Source organism: Xiphophorus maculatus, chromosome 17, assembly GCF_002775205.1.
Source record: "Xiphophorus maculatus strain JP 163 A chromosome 17, X_maculatus-5.0-male, whole genome shotgun sequence".
NCBI classification, from domain to species: Eukaryota; Metazoa; Chordata; class Actinopteri; order Cyprinodontiformes; family Poeciliidae; genus Xiphophorus; species Xiphophorus maculatus.
Genome location: NC_036459.1, coordinates 7,621,101 through 7,642,850, shown reverse-complemented (window position 1 = coordinate 7,642,850; position 21,750 = coordinate 7,621,101). Strand labels below are relative to the sequence as shown.

Sequence of the window (21,750 nt, the reverse complement as noted above, 5' to 3'; positions counted from 1 at the left end):
AATGCACCATGTATATAAAAAACGTTCTAAAAGTAAATTAATGCGAACTGCTGAACCAACAGCAAATATTTTTATCATGTGTTGCCGATATTGTGAAAGATGTAAAAATGTAAGTATTTAGATTAAATTTTTTTGTTTTGGTTTTACTTATTTGCACCTCTGCGCGCTCTCGTTTGCTGGATCCGCGTTCACGTCTCGCCCATCAGAACACCTCAACCTGTGAAGACTCAGGACAACTTTGTTGCTGCAAAATCCGCCAGAGGCATCAAAACTGCGCAGTAACTAAAAGGTAAAGTAATATTTTTTGTCTATTCTGCACTAACTGACTAAATCTGCAGCCTTTTCTTTTAAAAATCATGTTTCCGCCCTAATTAAGGAAGTAGCTCTATCATAAGCCAGTACACCGTTAATTCTGCTCAATAATGTAACAATTTATATCTTAAAGGTTGCTTAAATATGATAAAAAATGCCCTACCGGTGTCATGGAACATGTAAAATAAAGGTTAATTGTGTAAATATTACATATTTATGAGAATGAATGAAAACATAAACTTGAGTTTGTCATAATGATCAGAATTTGCATGTCATAATAATAGCTTATATCAAAATTGTTCTGTTTGTTTGAACTTTTAGTGAAGAATCCAATAAGTCTACACAGTAATGGTGAAGTGAAGCTTCAACTTCCTTTTTAGGACTTAGTGGTTGCTCTTTGCTCTATTTCTGCCCTGCAAAAACAAACTTCCACAAATAAGACTCATGCACAGAAACAGCAGCTTTGATCTGAGCTCTGAGTGTTGATGTTTGTGTGTTTCCTTCCCCCAGATGTGGAAGTCAGTGGTGGGCCACGATGTGAACGTGAAGGTGGCTGCAGAGGGGGACGACTGGGAGACAGACCCTGACTTTGAGGTACTGGATACTTCCTGGAGCGAGCATCAGTAAAAAAAAAAAAAGTCTATTTCTCTGTAAACTTTGTTTTAAATGTGTTTCAGAATGATGTATCCGAGCAGGAGCAGAGGTGGGGGGCCAAAAGTATTGAGGGCTCTGGGCGCAAAGAGCACATCAGGTGGAGATATTTTTTTCTTAGTGGGTCTTATCAGGTCTTAGTGGGAGTTGCATTTTAACAGGAAGAGGAAGTAAGTGTGTGTAGTCAGACAGCGAGTCGCTCCAAATATGGGTAGTAACAGATGACACAGAGGGCTAGAAAGAGCATTAAACCAGTTCAATGCAAAGATTTTCCCTCATTAAACTGCATATTAATGTTTAAAATCACTTCTGATGGAAATAATCAAATATGTACCAATTCCAATTACCAATATTTGTAAATTTCTGACCTGCTGATTGTTCTTTTTGGTGATTTTGAACCTCACCTCAAGAACTATAGCTACTTTAAACCCTTGTTTGCTTTCTTAATGTCTTGTTGATTTGAATAGATTTTCCACGTTCACAAGAGAACAATTGCATCGTACAAAATTTTATCAAAACGGACAACTCAATCTGTTGAAAGCCCTCCATTATAATGGAAATCAATTGGTTTTTTTAAACATTGTTCATGTATTTTATTTTGATTTTATGCAGTTAGACCTTCACAAAGTGTGGTGGGTAGTTGTGAAGTGGAGGGAAAATTAGAATTTTCAAAACAATTTCTTAAAAATGAAAATATGCCGAGCTGTTTTCATTCTGTTTAAATACCACTAACAACTCCCCAAGCTTTGAACTCAAGTTGTAATGCAAAGAAAATGGATGACAGATGCTTCTCTTATTTATCAGTTTCCTTCCACTTTAAAATTACTCCCTACTTTGGTCACATGAAATCCCAACAAAACACCTTAATGGGGAACTATTGTGCAAAATTTACATTTTTATATTTCCATGTGGGTTTCCACTGCTGCTAAAACAGCCCAAGTTCTCAAAAACCCACCCAACCTATTGTTGGCAATAAGTTAAATTTTTTTTTGGTATCTGAATAATGAGCCGTTTCGAGAACCTAAAGGCAAGCATTGCCTAGCAACCCCAGTAGAGTTCTTTCCGTTACCTAGCAACCCCAGTAGAGTTCTGCCCCGTTATCTACCAACCCCAGTAGAGTTCTATCTGTTACCTAGCAACCCAAGCGGAGCTCCTTAGCTGGGTAGAGGCTCTACTTTTGCCTTTACTGTTGGACCTCAAAATACGCCAAAATCTCATTATTGAAGAATGATCTGGACAAAAAAATATACCGAATATGTTTTCTATCGCCCATACACCTTTCAGAACCTGTTGAAGGTGTGGTTGTAACACTCCAGAGTGTGAATACTTTTTTGCAAGGTGCTGCTTCTGAAAGCTATTTCAGTTTACATGTCTTTGGTTCCTACAGCGTCGCCGAGCTCAGAAACCGGGTCGCTCAGGAACACGAGCAGGTGAAGCAGAAGGATGTAACTCCCAAAGCGTCGTACGGATATGGAGGGAAGTTTGGTGTGGAGAAGGACAGGATGGACAAGGTTGACGGGTTTTATTTACCTTTTGGTCCCTCACACTCCGTCTCTGTCCTGCTGTCTGATCCTTGTCTTCTGTCCAGGTGGCTGTGGGTCACGACTACGTGGCGCAGGTGGAGCAGCACTCCTCCCAGAAGGACATGACGAAGGGATTCGGTGGGAAATTCGGTGTTCAGAAAGATCGTGTTGACAAGGTCAGAAAACAAAATATTTCCCTCTTAACATACTAACTCAGCAAAATACCTTCAGCTAAGGCTGGGCGATTAATCAAAAATATTGATTAATTTTTGGAAAATCTGAATTTGTTTTCACCAATGAGCTCATTGGGTTTCCATAGATGAGCGCGATGGTAGCACTCCCAAAGCAGACTTCTTGTTTTATAGCTTCTATTTATTACTTTGAATTCAGATCAACTACAACGGAATATTAGAGCAAGATTTATTTAATCAAGAGAATAAAGTCATAACATAACTAGAATTAAATCGTAATATTGGGAGAATGAAATCCAAGTGTAATCATAAATAATCAATAATAAATTATATTAATATTATTTATAGATAATTTATAATCATAATTATTAAGACATATTTAAATTATTCTAAAAATATTTTTTATTATTTTTTTAACACATCAGCATTGATTAATTATCAATAGCAACTTTTTGAAATGATTGTGCAAACACTGTCAGTTTTGAAAAAAGAACAACTACACAAACGATCTGGTCATGTCACATTATGATAACTTTTTTGAAGCTTTTTTTCTCATTGCAATTACTTATTTTCTTGTAATTTTACAAACTTTTTTGTGGTAAAATTGCCTCTTCATTCTTTGCAGTCTGCCATGGGCTTTGAGTACAAAGGAGAGGTGCAGCAACACGCCTCTCAGAAAGGTTGGTTGGACAAGTTGCTCATAAATATTCGCTTGTTTCAGATCTCCAAGCTCCAGATTAAATTTTTTAATTCTCCACTTTAGATTACTCAAAGGGTTTTGGAGGGAAGTATGGAGTTGATAAGGAAAGAGTGGACAAGGCGGCTTTGGGTTACGACTATAAAGCAGAAACAGAGAAGCATCAGTCACAGAAAGGTGGGTTTCATTTGTTTGGTTCTGTGATTATGGGATCGATCCAGATCCAATCAGAGGTTTGGTGATCAGCAGAGGGTCGGATTGATTTTGGACTTCTAATGATTTATTTGAACCATTAAAAGGTGGGATGATTCATTTAAATGTGCAGCTTTAGCACATTTTAAAAGCTAGCATTTGGAGTTAAGATTTATTGTGGATTTTCACAGTTCTACACGAGGCAACATGTAATCAGAATGCCCCCAAAATACATCTAAAAAATGTAGGTCAAGTTTACAGACAATGCTAGACAAGAAAAAATAAACATATTTTGTCGCGTTGTCGATCACGAAGACCGGAAGTGAACGGTAAAATTCCGATTTGTTGTTAGAATTTCGACTTCCCAGTTGGAAAAATAAACTGAAACGCCTCCTGAAGTCGGACCCAGAGAAGAGAGAGAAACTCCGAGTACTCCCAGTTACGACTTGTTAGGCCGACTTTGCGTTTCAATATGACCGCTCCGCGCATCAACAGTTGAAAAGGAAAAAAGCTCTCCAATTTCCGAGGCAACTGGAACGCAGCATAATTTCCGCCCGCCCACCAGCGCATGTCCTGTTGCCTAGCAACCATGACAGTGCTAAACAAGCTGGTATAAAACGGAGCTCGAAATCTTCCTGGGTTTTTTCATTACTTGTGTGAAATTAAATAAATAAATACATAAAACAAATTAACTTTCTACAAAAATTATAAAGAAAAACTACGTCTATGGAAATGACGTAAGCTACACAACTACTTAAAACTGTACTCTTCTGCTTTTGTCTGCCATTGTTACAAGAACACAAATCAACCGTCAAGATAACCCTCCGCGATTAATTCATTACTTTTTAATTTGTGCTGCGTCCTCCTCAGACTATGCCAAAGGTTTTGGAGGGAAGTACGGCGTGGAGAAAGAGAAGGTGGATAAAGCCGCCATGGGTTACGACTATAAAGGAGAAACTGAGAAACATCAGTCGCAGAAAGGTGAATAAACTCAAAGTTAGCATCACATACAGGGTGATACCAGCATTTTCTCTTCACTTTATGATTCACATTTAGATTACGCAAAAGGATTTGGTGGGAAGTACGGCGTTGAGAAGGAGAAGGTGGACAAAGCAGCGCTGGGATACGACTACAAAGGAGAGACGGAAAAACATCAGTCCCAGAAAGGTGGGAAAAAGTCAAAATGGAGTAAATCCCTTAAAAATCTGAAGTTTTTAGCTCAATAATCTGAAGAAATGTTCTTCTGTTTAGATTACTCTGCAGGTTTTGGCGGTCGTTATGGAGTTCAGACAGACCGAATGGATAAGGTTAGTGTCAAGGATGCGAGCAATTAATCTGAAATAAAACCATGAATTGAATCATAAAAACTCATAATAAAACATTAGATAAAGTTTTAAATGCTGTATAGAAAGACACATGGCCTTTCTAAAATAATTTTGTTCAAATTCAGGAGGTAAATGAAGTCCAGATGATGAACACCTAAAATACACTGCTTCCTTGTACAATCAAAATAAAACACCCAAGATGTCAGGAAGACAACTGAGGACTTCAATAACATAGATCCAAACTCCACAGCATGATGCTGCTGCCACCATTTTGAACTTTTCTCTTTTTCACTCAGTTCAGAAAGTGAAACCCATATATGAAATAGATTTATTACACACGTTGTAAAACATTTCAGCCCCAATTTGTTGTAATTTTTATGATTTTGGCTCATAGATTATGTGTTGCCAAAAATTTGTTTCTATTCACATTGTCAAATATTTAAACCCAAATCTTTTAAAGAAAATCTAATCTGACTGTTATAATCCTCCAGAGTGCAGCGGGATTTTCAGACATGGACTCCCCAACTTCCGCTTATGAAAAGACTCAACCTGTAGAGGCTTGTGAGTTCATCGTTTTAAATGTAGCAGTAATTATTGGTGATGTTGTGCTTTAAGTTAAATTTATTGTCTAATTTCTGCAGCAAGCACAGGCGCTGGGAAACTGAAGGCTCGCTTTGAGAACATAGCGAAGGCTTCAGATGAAGAAAACAGGAAGAAAGTAGAAGAAGAGAGAGCAAGAAGAGAAGCCAGAGAGAGCAGAGAGCGAGAGGAAGCCAAACGCAGGCAGCAGGTAGGCAAGATGGCCGTGCCACTGTTTTCAAAACTAACTAAAATGGTCTCAATCAACTCTTTTTCATTTGTGTTTTTTTGTGCTGTGTGCTGCTTTTGCTTTTAATGTAGCCCTGAAAATTTAAAGGTAAATAGTACCTCCTTCCTCTACCCACATTTTCTTCAATTAAACCAAACTTTTGTATTAATAGCTTTAAAATTATGGCAACATCAACAAAATTGTTGCTGCACAAACATTTGACACTAATTTTGTATATTAAGAATGGGTGGGAAGAAACTTTACTCAGGTCAGGTATGTTTAGCATTAGCGTCCACTAATTTTATTGTGTGTTTAGCACTAGCTTCTGTTATTTTTTGTTTATTCTTAGCGTTAGCAGATGTAAGGTTTGTATTTATTGAATAAGTGGATAGTGAATTTAACTTTTTTTGTTAGATTGTTAATAACTGCTGCCAATTTTAATGCAAACATATATTTTTCATTACGACCATGGCAGCCATTTTGAAAAATGTCCACCAGAAAAAGAAAACACAGGATCAAGTATATATATGATTTCTGTGCTTCAAATGTGTAGACTGATTGGACACCAAACCCGTCTAATTGGCGACATTAGTGTAAAAAATAAATCTCCATGACAACCCTGGTAGCCATCTTCAAAAATCAAAACATTATCAGTAAGTATGATTTCTATGGGTTCAATTATGTGTGATTTGACATAAAAAATATTCATCTGTGATAAATATTAGCACTTGAAAAAAAATTACTTGGAAAAAAGGCCGCCATCTTGAATTTTCATTAAAGCTAGCCACTGAAATCATTTTCAATAATTGATCTGTTTCTTTAAGGAAGAGGATTGCCGGAAACAGGAAGTCCAACATCCTCCTGCTCAGAAGGAACCAGCGTACCACATGCCGCCTGTAGAAACCCACCGAAATGTCCCGGATGTCCCAGAAATGCCTGAACCAGAACCAGAACCAGAGGTAAACTCACATTCAGGCGTTTCTACAGTTTTAAGGCAGCCTAACGTCTCGTTTTTACCCTCAGGGGGACGAATTATACGAAGAGCCTCCAGACTTGCCTCCACGCTCAGATGATCTCCTGGAACCGGCGGAACCTCCTCTGCCGCCGCGGTCCGCCGCCGTGGACGAAGTGGAGGATGGCGGGAATTACGATGAACTTTGCAAACCACCTGTTCCTGAACCAGAAGGTCTGCCTCCGACCAAAGCTCTGCGGGAAGAATTTCTTGTTCATATTTTCTCATCTAAACATAACTTCTGCTCACAGAGGGCAGCGGCTTCTATGAGGAGGTGTCGGCCGGCCAGAGGGCAGTGGCAATTTATGACTATGAAGGAGGTAAGACCTCCTCTGCACCTTTAGTTCACAAACTGTGAAACTTAGACGCAGACTTGTGCTTTTAATGATTTATTTGAGTCGTTTAGTTTGGGATGATCACTGCATCTCCTTGAGGGGAATATGGAGGTAGTCTTACTCCTCCTTTTGTTTTGACATGCAGATACAAGAACCTAACTTGACACTTACTTTTATGAAAATAATTCAAGATGGTCGTCAAGGAATTTTTTTTTCACTATCTGCCAATATTTATCACAAATGAATACTTTTGATGTCAAATCACACTTACTGATGTTTAGATTTTTCAAGATGGCCACCCTGGTTGTAATGGAGAATATAGTATGTTTGCAGTATAACTGGTAGTAGTTTTTAGCAACAGCTTTCTACTAATTTGCTAAATAAGAGTCTTTGCTCTTATTTAGAGTAGTTAGCAGTTGTGGTATCACACAATTGCTAAAGACATAAAAAAAAATTAGCAAACTGTAGCACTAAACAGAATAACAAAAATAGCAAGAAGCTATTGCTAAATATTAAAAAGTTAGTAGAAGCTAACACTAAACACACAATAAATTAGCAGAAGCTAACTGTAAAACACTAAACAAATTAATAATTAGCTGAAGCTAATGCTAACCTGCTAAACATATTTTTAAAAATGTCATAAGCTATGCTAACATTAAGACTGTCTCAGTTAGGCATTCACCTTCATCTCCTTCCGGTTGAGACTCAAACAGCAGTGATTTTGCTACATATTATCACTTTAAAGGTATATAAACTTGAAGACTAAAATAATAAATATAAAGTTCACCTAAGTCATGAAAATGGGTAACATTTATGGCAATAATTGGTTTAAAATGATCAGAAATTATGGCCGTCTTGAAAAATATCCGTCAATGTCTAATGGTGAAAATTAAAAATGTACGACTTGAGAGGTGAGCTTGAAAATTTTACCATCTTTCCTAACGAATTAAGCCCAACGGTTCTGTGTGTTTCCACAGAGGCCGACGACGAGATCTCCTTCAACCCTGATGATGTCATCACCAACGTAGAGATGATTGACGAGGGCTGGTGGAAGGGCCAGTGTCACGGTCGCACGGGTCTCTTCCCAGCCTCTTACGTCCAGCTGCTGTAGGCGGTTTTTGCACACGCTTCCCTTTAAAATCCAACTTTTAATCAACTCTAACTACTTTATCCTTCTATTTATCCAAGCATTTTTTTCTAATAACGCAACATATTAATGCTTTTTATTGAGAATCTCAACAGGATTCAGATTCTCAAATTCAATTAAAGACAATAAAGCATTTTTTTAAGGTTTGAAACATTTATTTCTGTCATTAGACGGATGATTTCTATATTTAGAAAGTTCCAATGCTACAAACGGAGCAAACACAATCTTCCACTGATGAGTCTTCTGTCAACAAAAGTTAACTCATAAAGTTGCTGTCCTGTAAGAACAGACGCAGAATTTCCCAAGTCTCTGAAACAAACAAACCGCCTCGCTTTGCTTCACCAGGCGATTCCCTTCTTCTTCTTCACTTTGCCCGTTTGCTTGGTCACGCGTTTGGCCTTCATTTTCTTGGCCTGCCGCTGGCTCATCCACACCGGGTACTGTCCGTGTTCGTCCAGCAGAGTCGCCTTGCTGCGCTTCCCGTCCATCTCCATCTTCCCGTCTAAAAACAAAAGAAATGCAGCAGGAAATACTCAGCTGTCACATATGTGCCAAAAAGAATCATTTTTAAATACTAAAATCACTAAAAATAAATATTTTTTACACAATGAACAAAAAGCTAAGCATTGTTTAAACAGCTTAAGTAATTTTATTTTTTTTTATTTTGTAGGAATAGGATTATAGATCTAAAACTTCAAATGGTTTTTCTTTAAAATGAAAGTTTGCTCATTATTTTGAACTGAAAATAAAAACAGGATCTACAGTATGTCAGTCTTTGTTTGAAAACACTTCTCATATTTAGACAAGCTTTATTATTCATTAATTAAAAGCAGATTTGCACCAATGTTTACTTTAAGATGACTGGATCTAGTCTTAGTTACTATGACAACAGAAGTAAACAAGAAGGCTTAGAAAATATTGTCAATTAATGTTGCAGCTAGCATTTTGATGAGTAGATTTTGATTTCAATTTTTTTTAGTTTTGTCCTAATTTATTTAATTTTTTGTTGGTGAGGCCACACAAATTTCATTTTTCTTCCTTGTGCATAATTACGTTTTTCCTGAACTTCAACGTCCAGGTATTAGAGGTGTTTTATCTCAAACTCAACCTGATTTGAAAGTAGGATTTTGCTTAAAACCCATAATTTAATAACTTAATCTGTTAATTGCAAACAGATTAACAGGTTTTGACTTTTATCTCTCCAACTCACTGTCGTCGTCCTCCTCCTGCTGCTGCTCTGCCATTTCAACGTCGTTCTGCTTCGTTATCTTGTCGGCTGGAACCACCGTGGCGACGTCCTGCAGGTCGGCCATGTCCGCTCCTCCTTTCTTATCCAGACTCAGAGCCTGTTTGAGTCGAGCCAGCTCCTTCGGAGCGTTTTTCTTCCTCTTCTCCGCCCGCATCTTCCGCTTCCATTTGCTACGAAGACTTTTGGCCATTTTCAGGAACAGTGCTGCGTAGAATGAATAAAATTATGGCTACACTGCTAAAATGTAAATATCTTAGTTCACTTGAAATAAGACAAGACTAGGAGTCAATTATTTATTAATATTGATTTAAAATATTTCCACATTATAAGATGTTTTCATGGGAAAAATGTCATTCTGTGGTGTAAAGGAAGAAAATGTAAATTTATTTAATTTTCTCAGGGTTTCTAATCATCTAGATTGATGAAACCAAGAAAATATTTCAATATTTGTTTAATTTTCAAAGTAAATTAAACATTTATTTTTGCTGCAGAAATCCTGATTATCCTCGTCAGTCAGATGATTCTTCACAACCACTCTAATACAGACAACTCCTTGAAGGAACTTGGATAATATTTAATTTCCCTTCAAGATTAATAAAGTATTTGATACTGAATTGAATCTAAAGCTACTACAACGTATTAGGGCCACTTTGGGTAGACAGAAAGAGGTAAATTTCCACCAAAAATACCTAGAAATTTGGAAATTAATCTCAGAAATGTTGTAAAAAAAAAAAAAAAACTTTAAATTTTTCAAACTTATACATTTTAAAAAGTTTTTTCTAGAAAATTCCTAAGATTAATCTCTACCTTTTTCAGGGTTTTTCCAAGTAAACGTTTACTTTTTAAACTCAGAAATGTTCATGGGTTTTTTAAAGAAAATTATTGAGATCAATTTAAAATCTTTGTCAGAAATGTACTTTAAAAAAAATTATATTACGAAATTATTGGCTTAAAACAAGCTCATATCTTGTTAAAATGTTACTTGTAAGTTAGTTGTATCATTTTAAGTGTTAAGATATTTGCACTAAAAACTAAGATTTTGTGTTCTCGCAGTGAACACAATATTAGTAAAATAATCCGTATTATCCTCACTTTTCTTCCACCCGTCTTCTTCAACATATCTATATGACCACGCAGGGATTAAAGAGTGAAAAATGAGTTAGATTAGCAGCAAGTGCTAACAACTGATGATGCGATTATCATATACATTTTATTTTAGTTTTTGAGGACATGTTTCCAATTTATCCTTACAGCCCCCCCTCAGAAATAAAAGTCTAGAAGCGCCTCTGTTCTAACCCACACGACGCATAGGGAGAGAAAATAAACAACGGAACATTAATTGGTGCTGCAACCATTACATAAACGACATAAACGGTAAAAAAAAAAACCCACAAAAAAAACAGTAAATAAAACTCGTATTCAAAATAGCTAGATGCTAATGTAGCATTTTAGCTAACCGGACGGTTTGAAAACTATTTTTAAAAGCCTCATCGCTTCAAAATAAACTGACGAAGTCATAAACTAGTAGGGCATGTTCCAAAAGAGCGGTTACTTACAGTTAGTTTATGTTTCCAGCGCTAAATGTTCGCCCTGCGACAGAAACACGTTGCTCTGTTCACATACGGAACAGCGGGGAAGGAAGCTCGAACGTGATTGGCTGCGTCAGACCTACGGAAGACGGCGGCAGGCGGCAGTTGATTGGTCGTTAATCCCGGAAGTTCCGCTCATTTCAATTTGTCAACAAACGGACGCGAGTGAGCGAAGTGTTCCTCTGTTAAGTTAGATAAAAGCAAATAATCTTATTTATTCGGTGCTGGTTAGCAGTTGCTTCTGGAGTTATGAACCGAACTTTTGCAGACGAAGTTCATGACAGCCGGGATCGGTTCCACCGGAGTCCTCCGCCGCTGTCCTGCTCTTCACCGACGCTTTTCCACATGTTGGAGTCCGCTGCAGAGCTCATGATGGTCCACTGCGACTTCCAGGCGGCTTTTAATGCCTGCACCGCGGGTCTGGAGAGCCTGGCGCGCCAGGAGCCAGAAGACAGAAACAGGTGAACCGTCGTGTTGTTTCCCAGCTGCTCTGTTGTTCCGTGTTGTTCGGGTTAGCAGCGACTTTTCTCTGCAGGTCTGAGGAGATAAAAACTGGATTCTGCATCCTGGGGATCCAGGCGCTGGCAGAGCTCAACCAGTGGGAGGGGGTTTTCTCCTGGGTCCTGCAACACTACGGGCACCAGGATAATGTGCCTGCTAAGATCATGCAGATGTGGTAAGGATTACTAATGTATTTTTAATTTATTTATATAATTTTATCTACTGTTTTATGTTTTCTATTTTGTATGTGTTTTTATTTAAAAAGCGCACTGTTCATTATTTTTAAATTTTATGTTTTTTTATTGTTTTTTTTAAAGTTATTTTTATATAAAAAAAATTAATAGAACACAAAACGTTTTTTCTGTTATATATTCTACTTTTAAATCGTTTTTATAAAATTAAATATATATATTGTATATTATCTTTTTCTAAGTGTATTTTTAAAAATAGAAAAATAAAGCATTTTTTAAAATTCAAAAAAGGAACATCAGTTTTGATGTTTTTTTTCTGTTTTTAGTTTTTATATAAAAGAAATAACATTAATTTAAATATGGAAAAATATTTTATATTTTAAAAAGAGGAGATGTGATTAGTTTTTATTCTAATTATTTTTTCTATTATCATTTTTTATTTAAAAAGAAGTGTTCTGACAATTTTCATAAATTTTAGGATTACTTTTTTTTTCGTATTTGTATTTTTTTAAATAAATAAAAATTAAGGGATTTTTAAATTTTTTTTAAAAAGTAGCTATGATCAAATTTGATTGTAAACAACTGTTAGAAAGAAATTAAAATATTTTTAGGGGCACATGTAACTGATAGTCTTTCTGTGTGTTTTATTTTAATTAACATATTTATTCTGAGAGCCTCACCTGCCATTTTTTAATAATAAACAATTTAATTTAATAAACAAAATTCAACTAAGAAAATTGTTAAAAGAAACCTTAAATATGAAACCCTAAATGTGTACAAAGTAGATCCATTCAAATCACATTTATGGTTTTTTGGTTTTTTTTTTTATTCTTTCAGATCGTTTTTAAATAAAAATAATGTAATTTTTCTGTGTAAATTGTGATTTTTGCTCTGTGTTTCCAGCATCCTGCTCTACTCCAAGGTCAAGCAGCCTGCAGTGATGCAGCAGGCGACCCGGGTTTGGCTGCGCAACCCGCAAAACGTCCAGGCCGTCGGGTTCCGGCTGGTGGCGGAGCTCTACCTGCTGCACATTCTCGTGCCGCTCGGACATTTGGATGAGGCGCGGGAACTCGTTGGCGGTGACGTTGGACGCAACACGTTCACAGAAGAGCAACGGCGAAAAGCTTTGGACGTGGTGGAAGAAATAAGTCGACACAATCAAGAAGGCCTGATGAGTCCAGAAGGAACTCCAGATTCTGGAGCTGGAGAATCACAACCGAACTCAATTCAAAGTATTTTACTTTGATTATGTTTATTAAACAAAATAAATGGAAACGACAGCATCTGATCTGACTGAGGATGTTTTGCAGGGTCTTTATTACGTAAAGTTGAAGCCGTGTTCAGGACGTTTTACAGAAAATGCTTGAGGACCGGATCCGACTCATCCGTTCTGCAGAAACTCTTCCTGGCCGCCATTCTTCTCTACATGCTTCTCTTCAGATTGGACCCAGGTTGGAGGAAATTCTGCTGACGTTTTCATTAAACCGTTTCGGTCGGAGATAATTATGTTGACCGTTTTGTTTCCTCTGCAGCTCTCCCGTCGTCCTATATGTGGATTTTCAAACTTCTTCAGCTGATCAAGCAGACGTGGAGAGCGACGTTTACGTCATCTCGCCCTCTGGTGTAGAGGAGGAAACTGTACATTTATTTAATTTTCTCTGAGTTTTGCAACATTCTGTCAGGTTAATTAAATTAAGAAAATATTTAACTATTTGTTGCATTTTTTTTCCTGTAAATTAAACATCTATATTTGCTGTGGAAATACTGAGCATTCTCTATGGTGGCCGACAGGTGCAAATGCGCAGCAAAAGAGAAACATGCAAACAAAAAAAAAAACGCGCACAAATTAAATGCGGCAAGCAAAAAGCGAATAAAATGCAGCAAACAAAAAGAGAGACGCAAACAAAAAAGAAGACACCCCCGAATGAAATGCAGCAAACAAAAAGTGTTGAAAACGGAAGTGCTCCAGACCACTAGGGGGAGTCAAAGAAAATAGTATTCATTTCTATGGGACCAGATGCAAGATTCAGAGAGATACCTTTACTTTCTTTCAAATTTCTTTCTCTGAATCTTGCATCTGGTCCCATAGAAATGAATACTATTTTCTTTGACTCCCCCTAGTGGTCTGGAGCACTTCCGTTTTCAACACTTTTTTTGCTGCATTTCATTCGGGGGTGTCTTCTGTTTTGTTTGCGTCTCTCTTTTTGTTTGCTGCATTTCATTCGGGGGTGTCTTCTGTTTTGTTTGCGTCTCTCTTTTTGTTTGCTGCATTTTATTCGCTTTTTGCTTGCCGCATTTAATTTGTGCGCGTGTTTTTTTTTTTTTTGTTTGCATGTTTTCTCTTTTGCTGCGCATTTGCACCTGTCGGCCACCGTAATTCTCACCAACAACAATGTCTTTAGTCAGAGGATTATTCAGAACCACTGTAACACTAACTGCTACAGGACATCCTTTATGAAACAAGGTTTGGAAGGAATTTGGATAAAATTAAATTTCCCTTTAGGATTAGTAAAGTATTTTGTACTGAATTGAATCTTGAGATTTTGAGAACAATCTCTGAGATTTTCTAGAAAAAAAACTGGAAATTGTTTAGTTTTAAAACTTTAACATTTTTAGATTGATCTTATAAATATGCTAGAAAACAAACTTTAACATTTCTGAGTTTCAAAAATTTAAAATTTGTTAGGTGTTAAATTTTTTTAGGTTAATCTAAAATATTCCAGGAGAAAAGACAGAATTTCTGAGTTTGAAAAGTCAAAACTTTTCAGAAAAATAACTGATTAATCTTAAAACATTTTCTAGAAAACCTGGACACTTCTGAGTTTGAAGAGTTGAAAGTTTGCTAGCAAAAAAATAATTTTGAGATTAAACTTAGAAATGTTCAAGAAAAAACTTCAAGAAAAAATCCTGAGTTTCAAAAGTCAAAAAATTGCTTTGAAAGAAACAGATTAATTCAGAATTTCTTACAATAGTTTTAAAAAAAATACATAGATTTAACCTAAAAAATTCAGGTTTTCTCTTGCAAATTTCATTTATTTTGTCAAACTTAGAAATTTCTAAGTGTTTTTTCTAGAAAATTTCTGAGACCAATTTCAAAATTTCAGTTTTTTTGGATGACATTTACTCCTTTTTCCTATAATGTCCCTGATAAAAAGCTCTTTATGTGTTGATTTTGTCCGTTTTTATCCTTAAACATCAACTCGGCTCATTTGGTTCCGCTCATCTTCCATATTGCCCCTCAGCGGGAAATAAACGCAAAGTTTTCCACGCGTGGATGTGACGAACCAGAACATCCAGCAGCGTCGCCAGTGGTCATAATGTTTTGCCTGATCGGCGCAGGTTTAAGTTTCGTTTTCAGGGAAGCGAAGAAGAACGAAAGTATCGCAGCTGATGCTGACGGACCGGACACAGAACCCAGCTGATCCGACAAAAACGGCTGATCGTTTTCTGGTTCGGAACCTCCAACCGAACCGAACCGAACAGATAAAAGTTCCGCTCCGATGTCTGTCTTCTGGATAGCCGAGCCTTGTTTGAGACTGAGCCTTCTGGGTCGCAGGGAGTTCGGTAAGTTCTGCGTCCCATCTTGGCAGAAATGCGAAGGTTTGTTACTGGACTTTAAAGAGTAAAAACAGGGAGGAAAACTTTATTTTTAAAGCTTAATTTGATTAAATGCGGTTTGTTTTTTTTTATTGTAAAAACTCGTTTAATGTGACTTTAAATGACCTGAAATATTTTTACATATGAATAAATTCGCTGCTATTTGTTAAAGTTTTGGATCTTTGGAAAAACATTGAATAATCTGAACTGTGGAGGATTTTTGACTTGCTCCAATTTGCTGAATTGTTTTTATTCAGGCACATTAGAGGGCAGCACAAACAGCCACAGCATGTCCAAGTAGATTTAAGCTCCGACTTTGACTAGGCCACTGGTTTTCTTCAGAGGTGACCTGCTGGTTCTGACCCAGTTTGGAGAATCTGGACTGGGATTTCAGGGTTGTTGTTTTTTTCAGATTTGGATGGAAAAAAAAAACATTGGAGGAAAAATAATATTTCAGTCGTTTTTCTGTCTTGTCTAAATGTTCTTTCACTGCATCCTTCCTTAATCCCTCCTTTCCTTCATTTATTCCTAGTGTCCTTCCTTTTGTTTACCTTCTTCCCTTCCTTGTTTTCTTTCCTTTCTCCGTTCCTTCTTTCTTTTCTCTTCTTCCTTTCTTTCTCAGTACTTTTTTCTTTATTTCCTCCCATTCTTCTTCTTTCTTTCATTATTTCCTTTCTTCCTACTTCTTGTCTTTCCTTTCTTATTCTTTCCTTCCTTTCTCCACTTCATGTCTTCTTTCTTTCTGTCATTTCCTTCCATCCTCTTCTTTCCTTCATGACTTCCTAATTTAATCAACACATTATTTTCTTAATTTTGGTCATCCATAAAATCAAAATAAATCTTTAAAAATATCAGTTTGACTTTTAGCTGTCAAAAAGTAAAATGTAATCAAGAAGAATAAAATCTATGATATCGTAATTGACTAATTGTTTTTGTTTTCCTCCGTCAGAGATGAGAGGCCTCTTTAACTACTATCTGTCCTGCTGTGTCAACTCTTTGCTGCAGACCCTCAACGCCACCTGGGAGCTGGCGGACATATTAGAAAAGTGAGTTAATTAACAGCAAAAATGAGCTAATGAGCTAATGTTAGCCTGGGGTCCTAAAAACGGAGCACAAACGTGTTTTTATAATTTTATTTTAAGGTGGAAATCCGCCGGTGTGAGAGCAGAAGATAATGTTCCCTTCCAGCTAAAGCGGATCCTGAAGATGATGCAGGAAGACCTTCCTCATCCCGCTCCTCATATGGACTTCCTCCGCTGCTTGGACAGGAACCGCATCCGGCGTAAGACACCCATCTTTGCACCGCAGAGGTCTCACTCTGACCACCTTTTCACGCTCCTGTTTTTGCAGTGAGTGTGCAGCACGACGCAGACGAAGTTTTCTTCTCCATTCTGGGTTTCATTCAGCGGCAAATGGATGACCGGACTCTGGTCGGCATTCATTCTCAGATTTATCATTTAATGCTTCATCTAGACAGGATTTACTTATTTTTTTTCCTTCTTCCAGGCTCTTGAAATCCAGAATTTGTATAAGATTTCAGTGGAAACACAGGTGCAATGTTTGGAGTGTAACAACGTTCAAACGCGGAACAGTCACCTGCTCAGCCTGCCGCTGCACATAAAGGACGACCGAAACTCTCTGGTATGTCTTCTTTTGTTGCTCTTAAAAGTTTGGCGATACTAAAAAATAAAATTTAGTTAAACATATCCACATTTAAAACGTTACCCTCATTATAAACAACCTCAAGTTTAAGGAAGTTCTAAATTTATCGTATAATTAGTTAGCTTAAGTGCAAGTTAGCTAACGGCAGCAGCTAGCTTCATTGCTAAGCTAATGCTAACTCGTACATATAAGCTAAAATGACAACAAAAATACATATATTTTTTTTAAAGCTTACTAGATAAAAGTCAACAATTTTGAGATTGTTGTTGAAGCAAAAAAAAAAAAAAACAGCCATAAAAAAGTCTAAAGATGAAAATGTGACTTTCAAAACAAAAATGTCAGAATCTTTATTCAAAAATGTCCCAGCTTAATCTCAAACTTTAAAAAAAAATCTAGCAAACTTTCAACTTTTGAGACTCAAAAATATAGTTTTTTTTTTTATAGAAAATTAGATTAATCTCAAAATTTCAAATTTTTTTAAAGCAAATTTCTGAGTTCTCATAAAACTACTGCTGCATTCGTCTAATTTAATGACTTTATTATTATTTAAAAACATTTTTTTTTGGTCACTTTGAATTCGAAATCCAAATAAATAGAAGTAAAACAGATTTGTCAAACAAGATGGCCGGCCACGGCTTGTTGACACCACTCTGAACTAAAACACAAGGAGAGGAATAGTGGAAAATAATCCAGATTTTCAAAAAAATAAGTCTTGAAAAACCAAAAAATTCATTAATCAATAAATCAATTTATCACCCAGTTGACTGCTTATCTTCTTGTCAGTTTATTTGGTTCTTACTCTAGCTCTTAACTTTTTCAGAAGGACTGCATTATTTCCTTCTTCGAGCAGCAGGAGCTGCGGGGAATTGACTGCTGCTTTTGTGCACAGTGTGAAGCCAAGACACCAACCAAACAGGTCAGGATGGGTTTCAGTTTTTATCAGTTCACCAGAGAACGGATAAAAATAAACAAACGAAGAACTGATGAGCCAAAGAATATAAAGCATGGAAAGAAAATGCAAAAATTAGAAGTTATGTAATGGTGGTTTGAAGGACCAAAAGACAAAACATATTCAAAAATAATTATGAATGCTAAATTTAAATTAAAGAAATGAAAAACTAAATAAAATGTAAGTAAAGCAAAAATCTCCAATTAATCCAGAAAACCACAGCGAACCCACTTACACATGGTTCAGAAAGTTAGCATGATAGCGCTCGGAAAATTTGCTTTTATGCTAATTTTCTGAACCGTAAGAGTTCACTGTATTTACTTAGCATGAAACCAAATTTTCTGGTGGCTTTTATGCTAACAGGAAATTTGCGGATTTTCTGTGGGTTGTAATTTGAAAGTATTTGTAAAAAAATTTGCTTATTCTTGGAATATTTTCATAGTATCAACCGAAATTACAGTATTCCAAAGAAAACGCAGGCCAGGAAGCTGGAAAGTGCTACTTGAAACGCTATTGGCTGCCTTTTAGAAAACAGCCAATCAGGGAGCACGGTTCGTTTTCCTTTAAGGCGGAGATATTAGCGGATATTAGCTTCTGTTCGCTAGGACTAACATGGTTTTCTGTGCTTATTTGATGTTTGAATTATTAAAACTAGCTGTTACTTTTGTTTTTAAAGGGAGCCTTTTTGTAGTTTTGATCAGAAAGATTTATAAAAACATGAATTGGTTATTTTTGCTGCGTCAGCTTTAGTTTTAAGGGATTTCTTGATATTTCAGATCTGACAGTAACCAGGCCTGTGTTAGTTTTTAGATAAAACTCGCTGTCTTGATATCAAATTTTATTTCAGATAAACTAAAGTGGTCCCTCTAAATCTGCTTTTCAGGGTGTCAAGCTTTGCTCTCTGCCTCAAATCTTGTGCATACAATTGAAACGCTTCAGAAATATACGTGGATTCACCCGAAAACTCAACTGTAGAGTCACTTTCCCCGAAACATTAAACTTCTCTGAGTTTCAGAGAGAAACCTTCTCTTCACACTTTACTCAGGTACCTGACTTTTTTGCTGAGTATCTGGATATTATATATATATATTTTTAAATTAAAACGTTTTGTTTTTCTAGCAGAATGACTGCAGGTATACTTTATATGCTGTGGTTGTGCATTATGGCGATGCAATGTGGGGACATTACACCGCTTATGTCCGCCACAGAGTGAGCAACCGCTGGTATTATGCAGATGACAGCCATGTTTCTCAAGTATGTTTAAATCTGTCTCATTTCAATGAAAGTTATATGGCTTTTTAAAAAAAATGACGTGGATACAATTATTTTTATGATTGAATCATATAAAACAAAAAATGTTTGTTGAATTTATATTGACAAATTTTTAATTTTACCTTAAGCTAAAGTTATAGAGCATAAACAGTTTAACAAAATTCTGAATTCATAACGTTTAACATAATTATATAGGTTTATAATACTCTCTTTGAATGCTGCAGTTGTAGATCTTCTCTAAAAATATTTCAGATTTCTGTGCAAATCTGTGATTAAATCAATATCTTATTATCTTGGTAACTTACAGTCCTCTTGGGAAGATGTGCAGAAAACTGAAGGACATCACTACAGGTAACTGTCTCATAAAGATTTGTTTGTATTATGTTCTCTACGTAAGAACACATTTTATAAAATAATGAATATTATTCTCATTACTGAATAAAGTTAATTGATAGTGTTGCTTCATTAATAATTCAAAGAGATCTAAACAACTGGATGCTAGTTTGTGCAGTTAGCTATAACGTTAGCTTAAACACAACCACAAAATGGAGGTGTAGATTCAGGTTCTATTTTATTGTTCTCTTCCATAATGGTTGTAAATTATTTTAATTATTTTTGATATTATTTTCAAAAGCGATTTAAACAAATTATTCCCCGGCATCTTGTAGGAGCTATCTGTTCTACAGTGCTACTGCTAGATTATATAGATAGCAAGAATTAAACAGACTCAATAAATTGATGTGTAGATTCAGTTTTTATTTTTATTCTATTTTATTGCAGTTATCTGCCTTAGTTGTAGCCAGATTACAAAACTTATTCATGAAACAACCTCATTACCTTTGATCCTAGGAATTTCTGAAGTACTTTATAACTTCCAAAAGCAGCTAACTTTGTTACAAGGCTAACGCTAACTTGTCTAATAATAACAATAGGAATCTAGTTAAAGTTGTTTAACTAGATTAAACAAATTGTCATTATAAATAATGACATTACTGTTGATGCTACCTCTTATTAAAATTTTAAAATGCCGGTTTTCTAACTTTATGCTACAGCTAGCTCTACTGCAGTGCTAACACCAGCTAGCACATGTTTTTAAACATGAACAACAAATTGATTCATTTTCAGAGGTTTTTTCTTCTGCCATCTAAAACAGTTGAAGGTCTGTCCTGTTTTTGTTATCATCTCAGCTATTATTTATGGAATAAGCTAGTTAGCTTAGCTTCCATGCTAGGCTAAAGAATCAGTTTTGTATTCCTTTCAGTTCCTAAATCAGAAAACTTAAGGGTTCCTTTTGCTATAAATGGAATATTTTATTACTCAAGAACTTTATTCAATGTTTAATCAATTGAGGTGTTTGCCAGACTTTTTAACTTTTTTTTAGTGCTAAGAAAAAGGAAATCCAGTTTTACTGTTCCTCTGAAATTGGTTTATTGTTTGTGTGGTTTTTTTTTAGAGGGACTGCATATATGCTAATGTACAGAAAAGATCCAAAAGAAGACAACCAACAACCGGATCTGTCTGGCTGAAGCAATAGAAGAAGAAAAGTTGATGATGCAACATAGAAAATTATAAATTATTTACAAATGGTTTATGGTGTTTTTATTATCTTTTATTGACAGATTATATTTGTTAAATATTGTTAACCATTTAAGGAAGCTTGTCAGGATTGTAAACACACCAGCAGTTTGTGACGAAGGCCAGAAGATGGCGCTCCAGCATTAAAGTATGTGACGTCCACTGGACAGGGGAGATTTTAGGGGAACTTCAGCAATAAGACTCATTTTTATGTTTGTAGGGTTCATATGTTAATATCTGATTAAATATATTTGTATTTAAATTTCTTTTGATCACACAAGCTTTATTTTAACCAGTATTGTGAAAATTATTGATTATGAAACTTTTTAAAGGTTAACAGAAGTTGTTGATGTGAGACAAAACAGTCAACTTCACAAAAACCGGTGCTTTTTCACCTTTTATTAATTTATACCTGACTTTATTGGGTAAAAAGAAGTATTGATCTGTCCCATATTACATTGTTGGAAATCCCTGCTGCTTAAAAATGACATGAAAACTCTAATATGCAGTAGATTTTTCTTTTTATTCTGCTTTTCTCACTTTTGGGGTTCCTCAGGGATCTATGTTGGGTTCCATGCTTTATGTTTTCTACATGCTTTTCTTGGGTCTGTTATTTCATCGCTCTGTGGTTAATATTCAGATCAATTTACAGAATTAATGTTGCAATTAAAATCCATGATGAAATGAACAAAAACCTGCCCAAAAGTTGAACTTTGTTACTTTAGAGGATGCTTCTCTGGTTGATTATTTTCTTTAATTTAATAACCAATAAGTTTTCCTTTCTAGAAGAAATTCATAAAAGAAAATATTAGACAATTATTTCTTTTATTAAGGTTATGCAAACTTGCTGAAAAAGTTGTCAACAATAATGTGTTTTAGATTGCTGTGGAGCCAATCTAAAGCGAAACGTTTCATCTTAGCTGTTTTTTTACAGAATTGTTGTCAACAATAATGTAATTAATGTGTTTTGAA

At 35.8% G+C, this 21,750-nt stretch overlaps 4 protein-coding genes across 6 annotated transcripts; 3 read left to right on the top strand and 1 right to left on the bottom strand.

Moving 5' to 3' along the window:
- Positions 1-126: 126 nt before the first annotated feature.
- On the top strand, positions 127-8,335 carry LOC102227028 (src substrate cortactin-like). The gene is made up of 16 exons (XM_014471717.2): positions 127-289; positions 823-906; positions 990-1,063; positions 2,351-2,474; positions 2,552-2,662; positions 3,303-3,357; positions 3,441-3,551; positions 4,437-4,547; positions 4,623-4,733; positions 4,818-4,873; positions 5,383-5,452; positions 5,533-5,681; positions 6,524-6,658; positions 6,723-6,885; positions 6,963-7,031; positions 8,024-8,335. Exons 2-16 carry the CDS (start codon positions 823-825, stop codon positions 8,155-8,157), a joined length of 1,557 nt encoding a protein of 518 aa, XP_014327203.1. The 5' UTR covers positions 127-289; the 3' UTR covers positions 8,158-8,335.
- Positions 8,327-11,167, bottom strand: llph (LLP homolog, long-term synaptic facilitation). The gene is made up of 3 exons (XM_005806887.3): positions 10,999-11,167; positions 9,404-9,646; positions 8,327-8,695 (listed from the first exon to the last, which is right to left on the bottom strand). The coding sequence occupies exons 2-3, from the start codon at positions 9,630-9,632 to the stop codon at positions 8,532-8,534; spliced, it is 393 nt and encodes a 130-aa protein (XP_005806944.1). The 5' UTR covers positions 9,633-9,646; positions 10,999-11,167; the 3' UTR covers positions 8,327-8,531.
- A 26-nt stretch (positions 11,168-11,193) lies between these two features.
- pex26 (peroxisomal biogenesis factor 26) lies at positions 11,194-13,431 on the top strand. Its single transcript, XM_005806888.3, has 5 exons — positions 11,194-11,492; positions 11,567-11,707; positions 12,627-12,955; positions 13,034-13,174; positions 13,256-13,431. The coding sequence occupies exons 1-5, from the start codon at positions 11,281-11,283 to the stop codon at positions 13,348-13,350; spliced, it is 918 nt and encodes a 305-aa protein (XP_005806945.1). The 5' UTR covers positions 11,194-11,280; the 3' UTR covers positions 13,351-13,431.
- Positions 13,432-14,885: 1,454 nt separating this feature from the next.
- LOC102232637 (ubl carboxyl-terminal hydrolase 18-like) lies at positions 14,886-21,466 on the top strand. 3 transcript variants are annotated; one of them, XM_014471710.2, is made up of 10 exons: positions 14,886-15,287; positions 16,270-16,366; positions 16,463-16,602; positions 16,671-16,750; positions 16,827-16,961; positions 17,803-17,898; positions 18,815-18,976; positions 19,054-19,185; positions 19,511-19,554; positions 20,657-21,466. In XM_014471710.2, exons 1-10 carry the CDS (start codon positions 15,224-15,226, stop codon positions 20,727-20,729), a joined length of 1,023 nt encoding a protein of 340 aa, XP_014327196.2. In that variant the 5' UTR covers positions 14,886-15,223; the 3' UTR covers positions 20,730-21,466. The 3 variants fall into 3 exon arrangements, with proteins under 3 accessions (XP_014327196.2, XP_023205596.1, XP_023205594.1); XM_023349826.1 differs by having other exon boundaries at positions 14,887-15,287; positions 19,051-19,185; XM_023349828.1 differs by lacking the exons at positions 18,815-18,976; positions 19,054-19,185.
- The last annotated feature ends 284 nt before the right edge of the window (positions 21,467-21,750 follow it).

Excerpts from the sequence above, each read along its gene's own strand:
- LOC102227028 (XM_014471717.2), top strand. The coding sequence starts at position 823 with ATGTGGAAGTCAGTGGTGGGCCACGATGTGAACGTGAAGGTGGCTGCA. Across the intron at positions 2,475-2,551 it reads AGAAGGACAGGATGGACAAG|GTGGCTGTGGGTCACGACTA; the intron begins GTTGACGGGTTT and ends TCTTCTGTCCAG. Across the intron at positions 7,032-8,023 it reads AATTTATGACTATGAAGGAG|AGGCCGACGACGAGATCTCC; the intron begins GTAAGACCTCCT and ends GTGTTTCCACAG.
- llph (XM_005806887.3), bottom strand. The coding sequence starts at position 9,632 with ATGGCCAAAAGTCTTCGTAGCAAATGGAAGCGGAAGATGCGGGCGGAG. Across the intron at positions 8,696-9,403 it reads GCAGGAGGAGGACGACGACA|ACGGGAAGATGGAGATGGAC; the intron begins GTGAGTTGGAGA and ends TTTTGTTTTTAG.
- pex26 (XM_005806888.3), top strand. The coding sequence starts at position 11,281 with ATGAACCGAACTTTTGCAGACGAAGTTCATGACAGCCGGGATCGGTTC. Across the intron at positions 11,493-11,566 it reads GAGCCAGAAGACAGAAACAG|GTCTGAGGAGATAAAAACTG; the intron begins GTGAACCGTCGT and ends TTTTCTCTGCAG. Across the intron at positions 11,708-12,626 it reads GCTAAGATCATGCAGATGTG|CATCCTGCTCTACTCCAAGG; the intron begins GTAAGGATTACT and ends CTGTGTTTCCAG.
- LOC102232637 (XM_023349826.1), top strand. The coding sequence starts at position 15,224 with ATGTCTGTCTTCTGGATAGCCGAGCCTTGTTTGAGACTGAGCCTTCTG. Across the intron at positions 16,603-16,670 it reads GGACAGGAACCGCATCCGGC|TGAGTGTGCAGCACGACGCA; the intron begins GTAAGACACCCA and ends CTGTTTTTGCAG. Across the intron at positions 17,899-18,814 it reads CCAAGACACCAACCAAACAG|GGTGTCAAGCTTTGCTCTCT; the intron begins GTCAGGATGGGT and ends TCTGCTTTTCAG.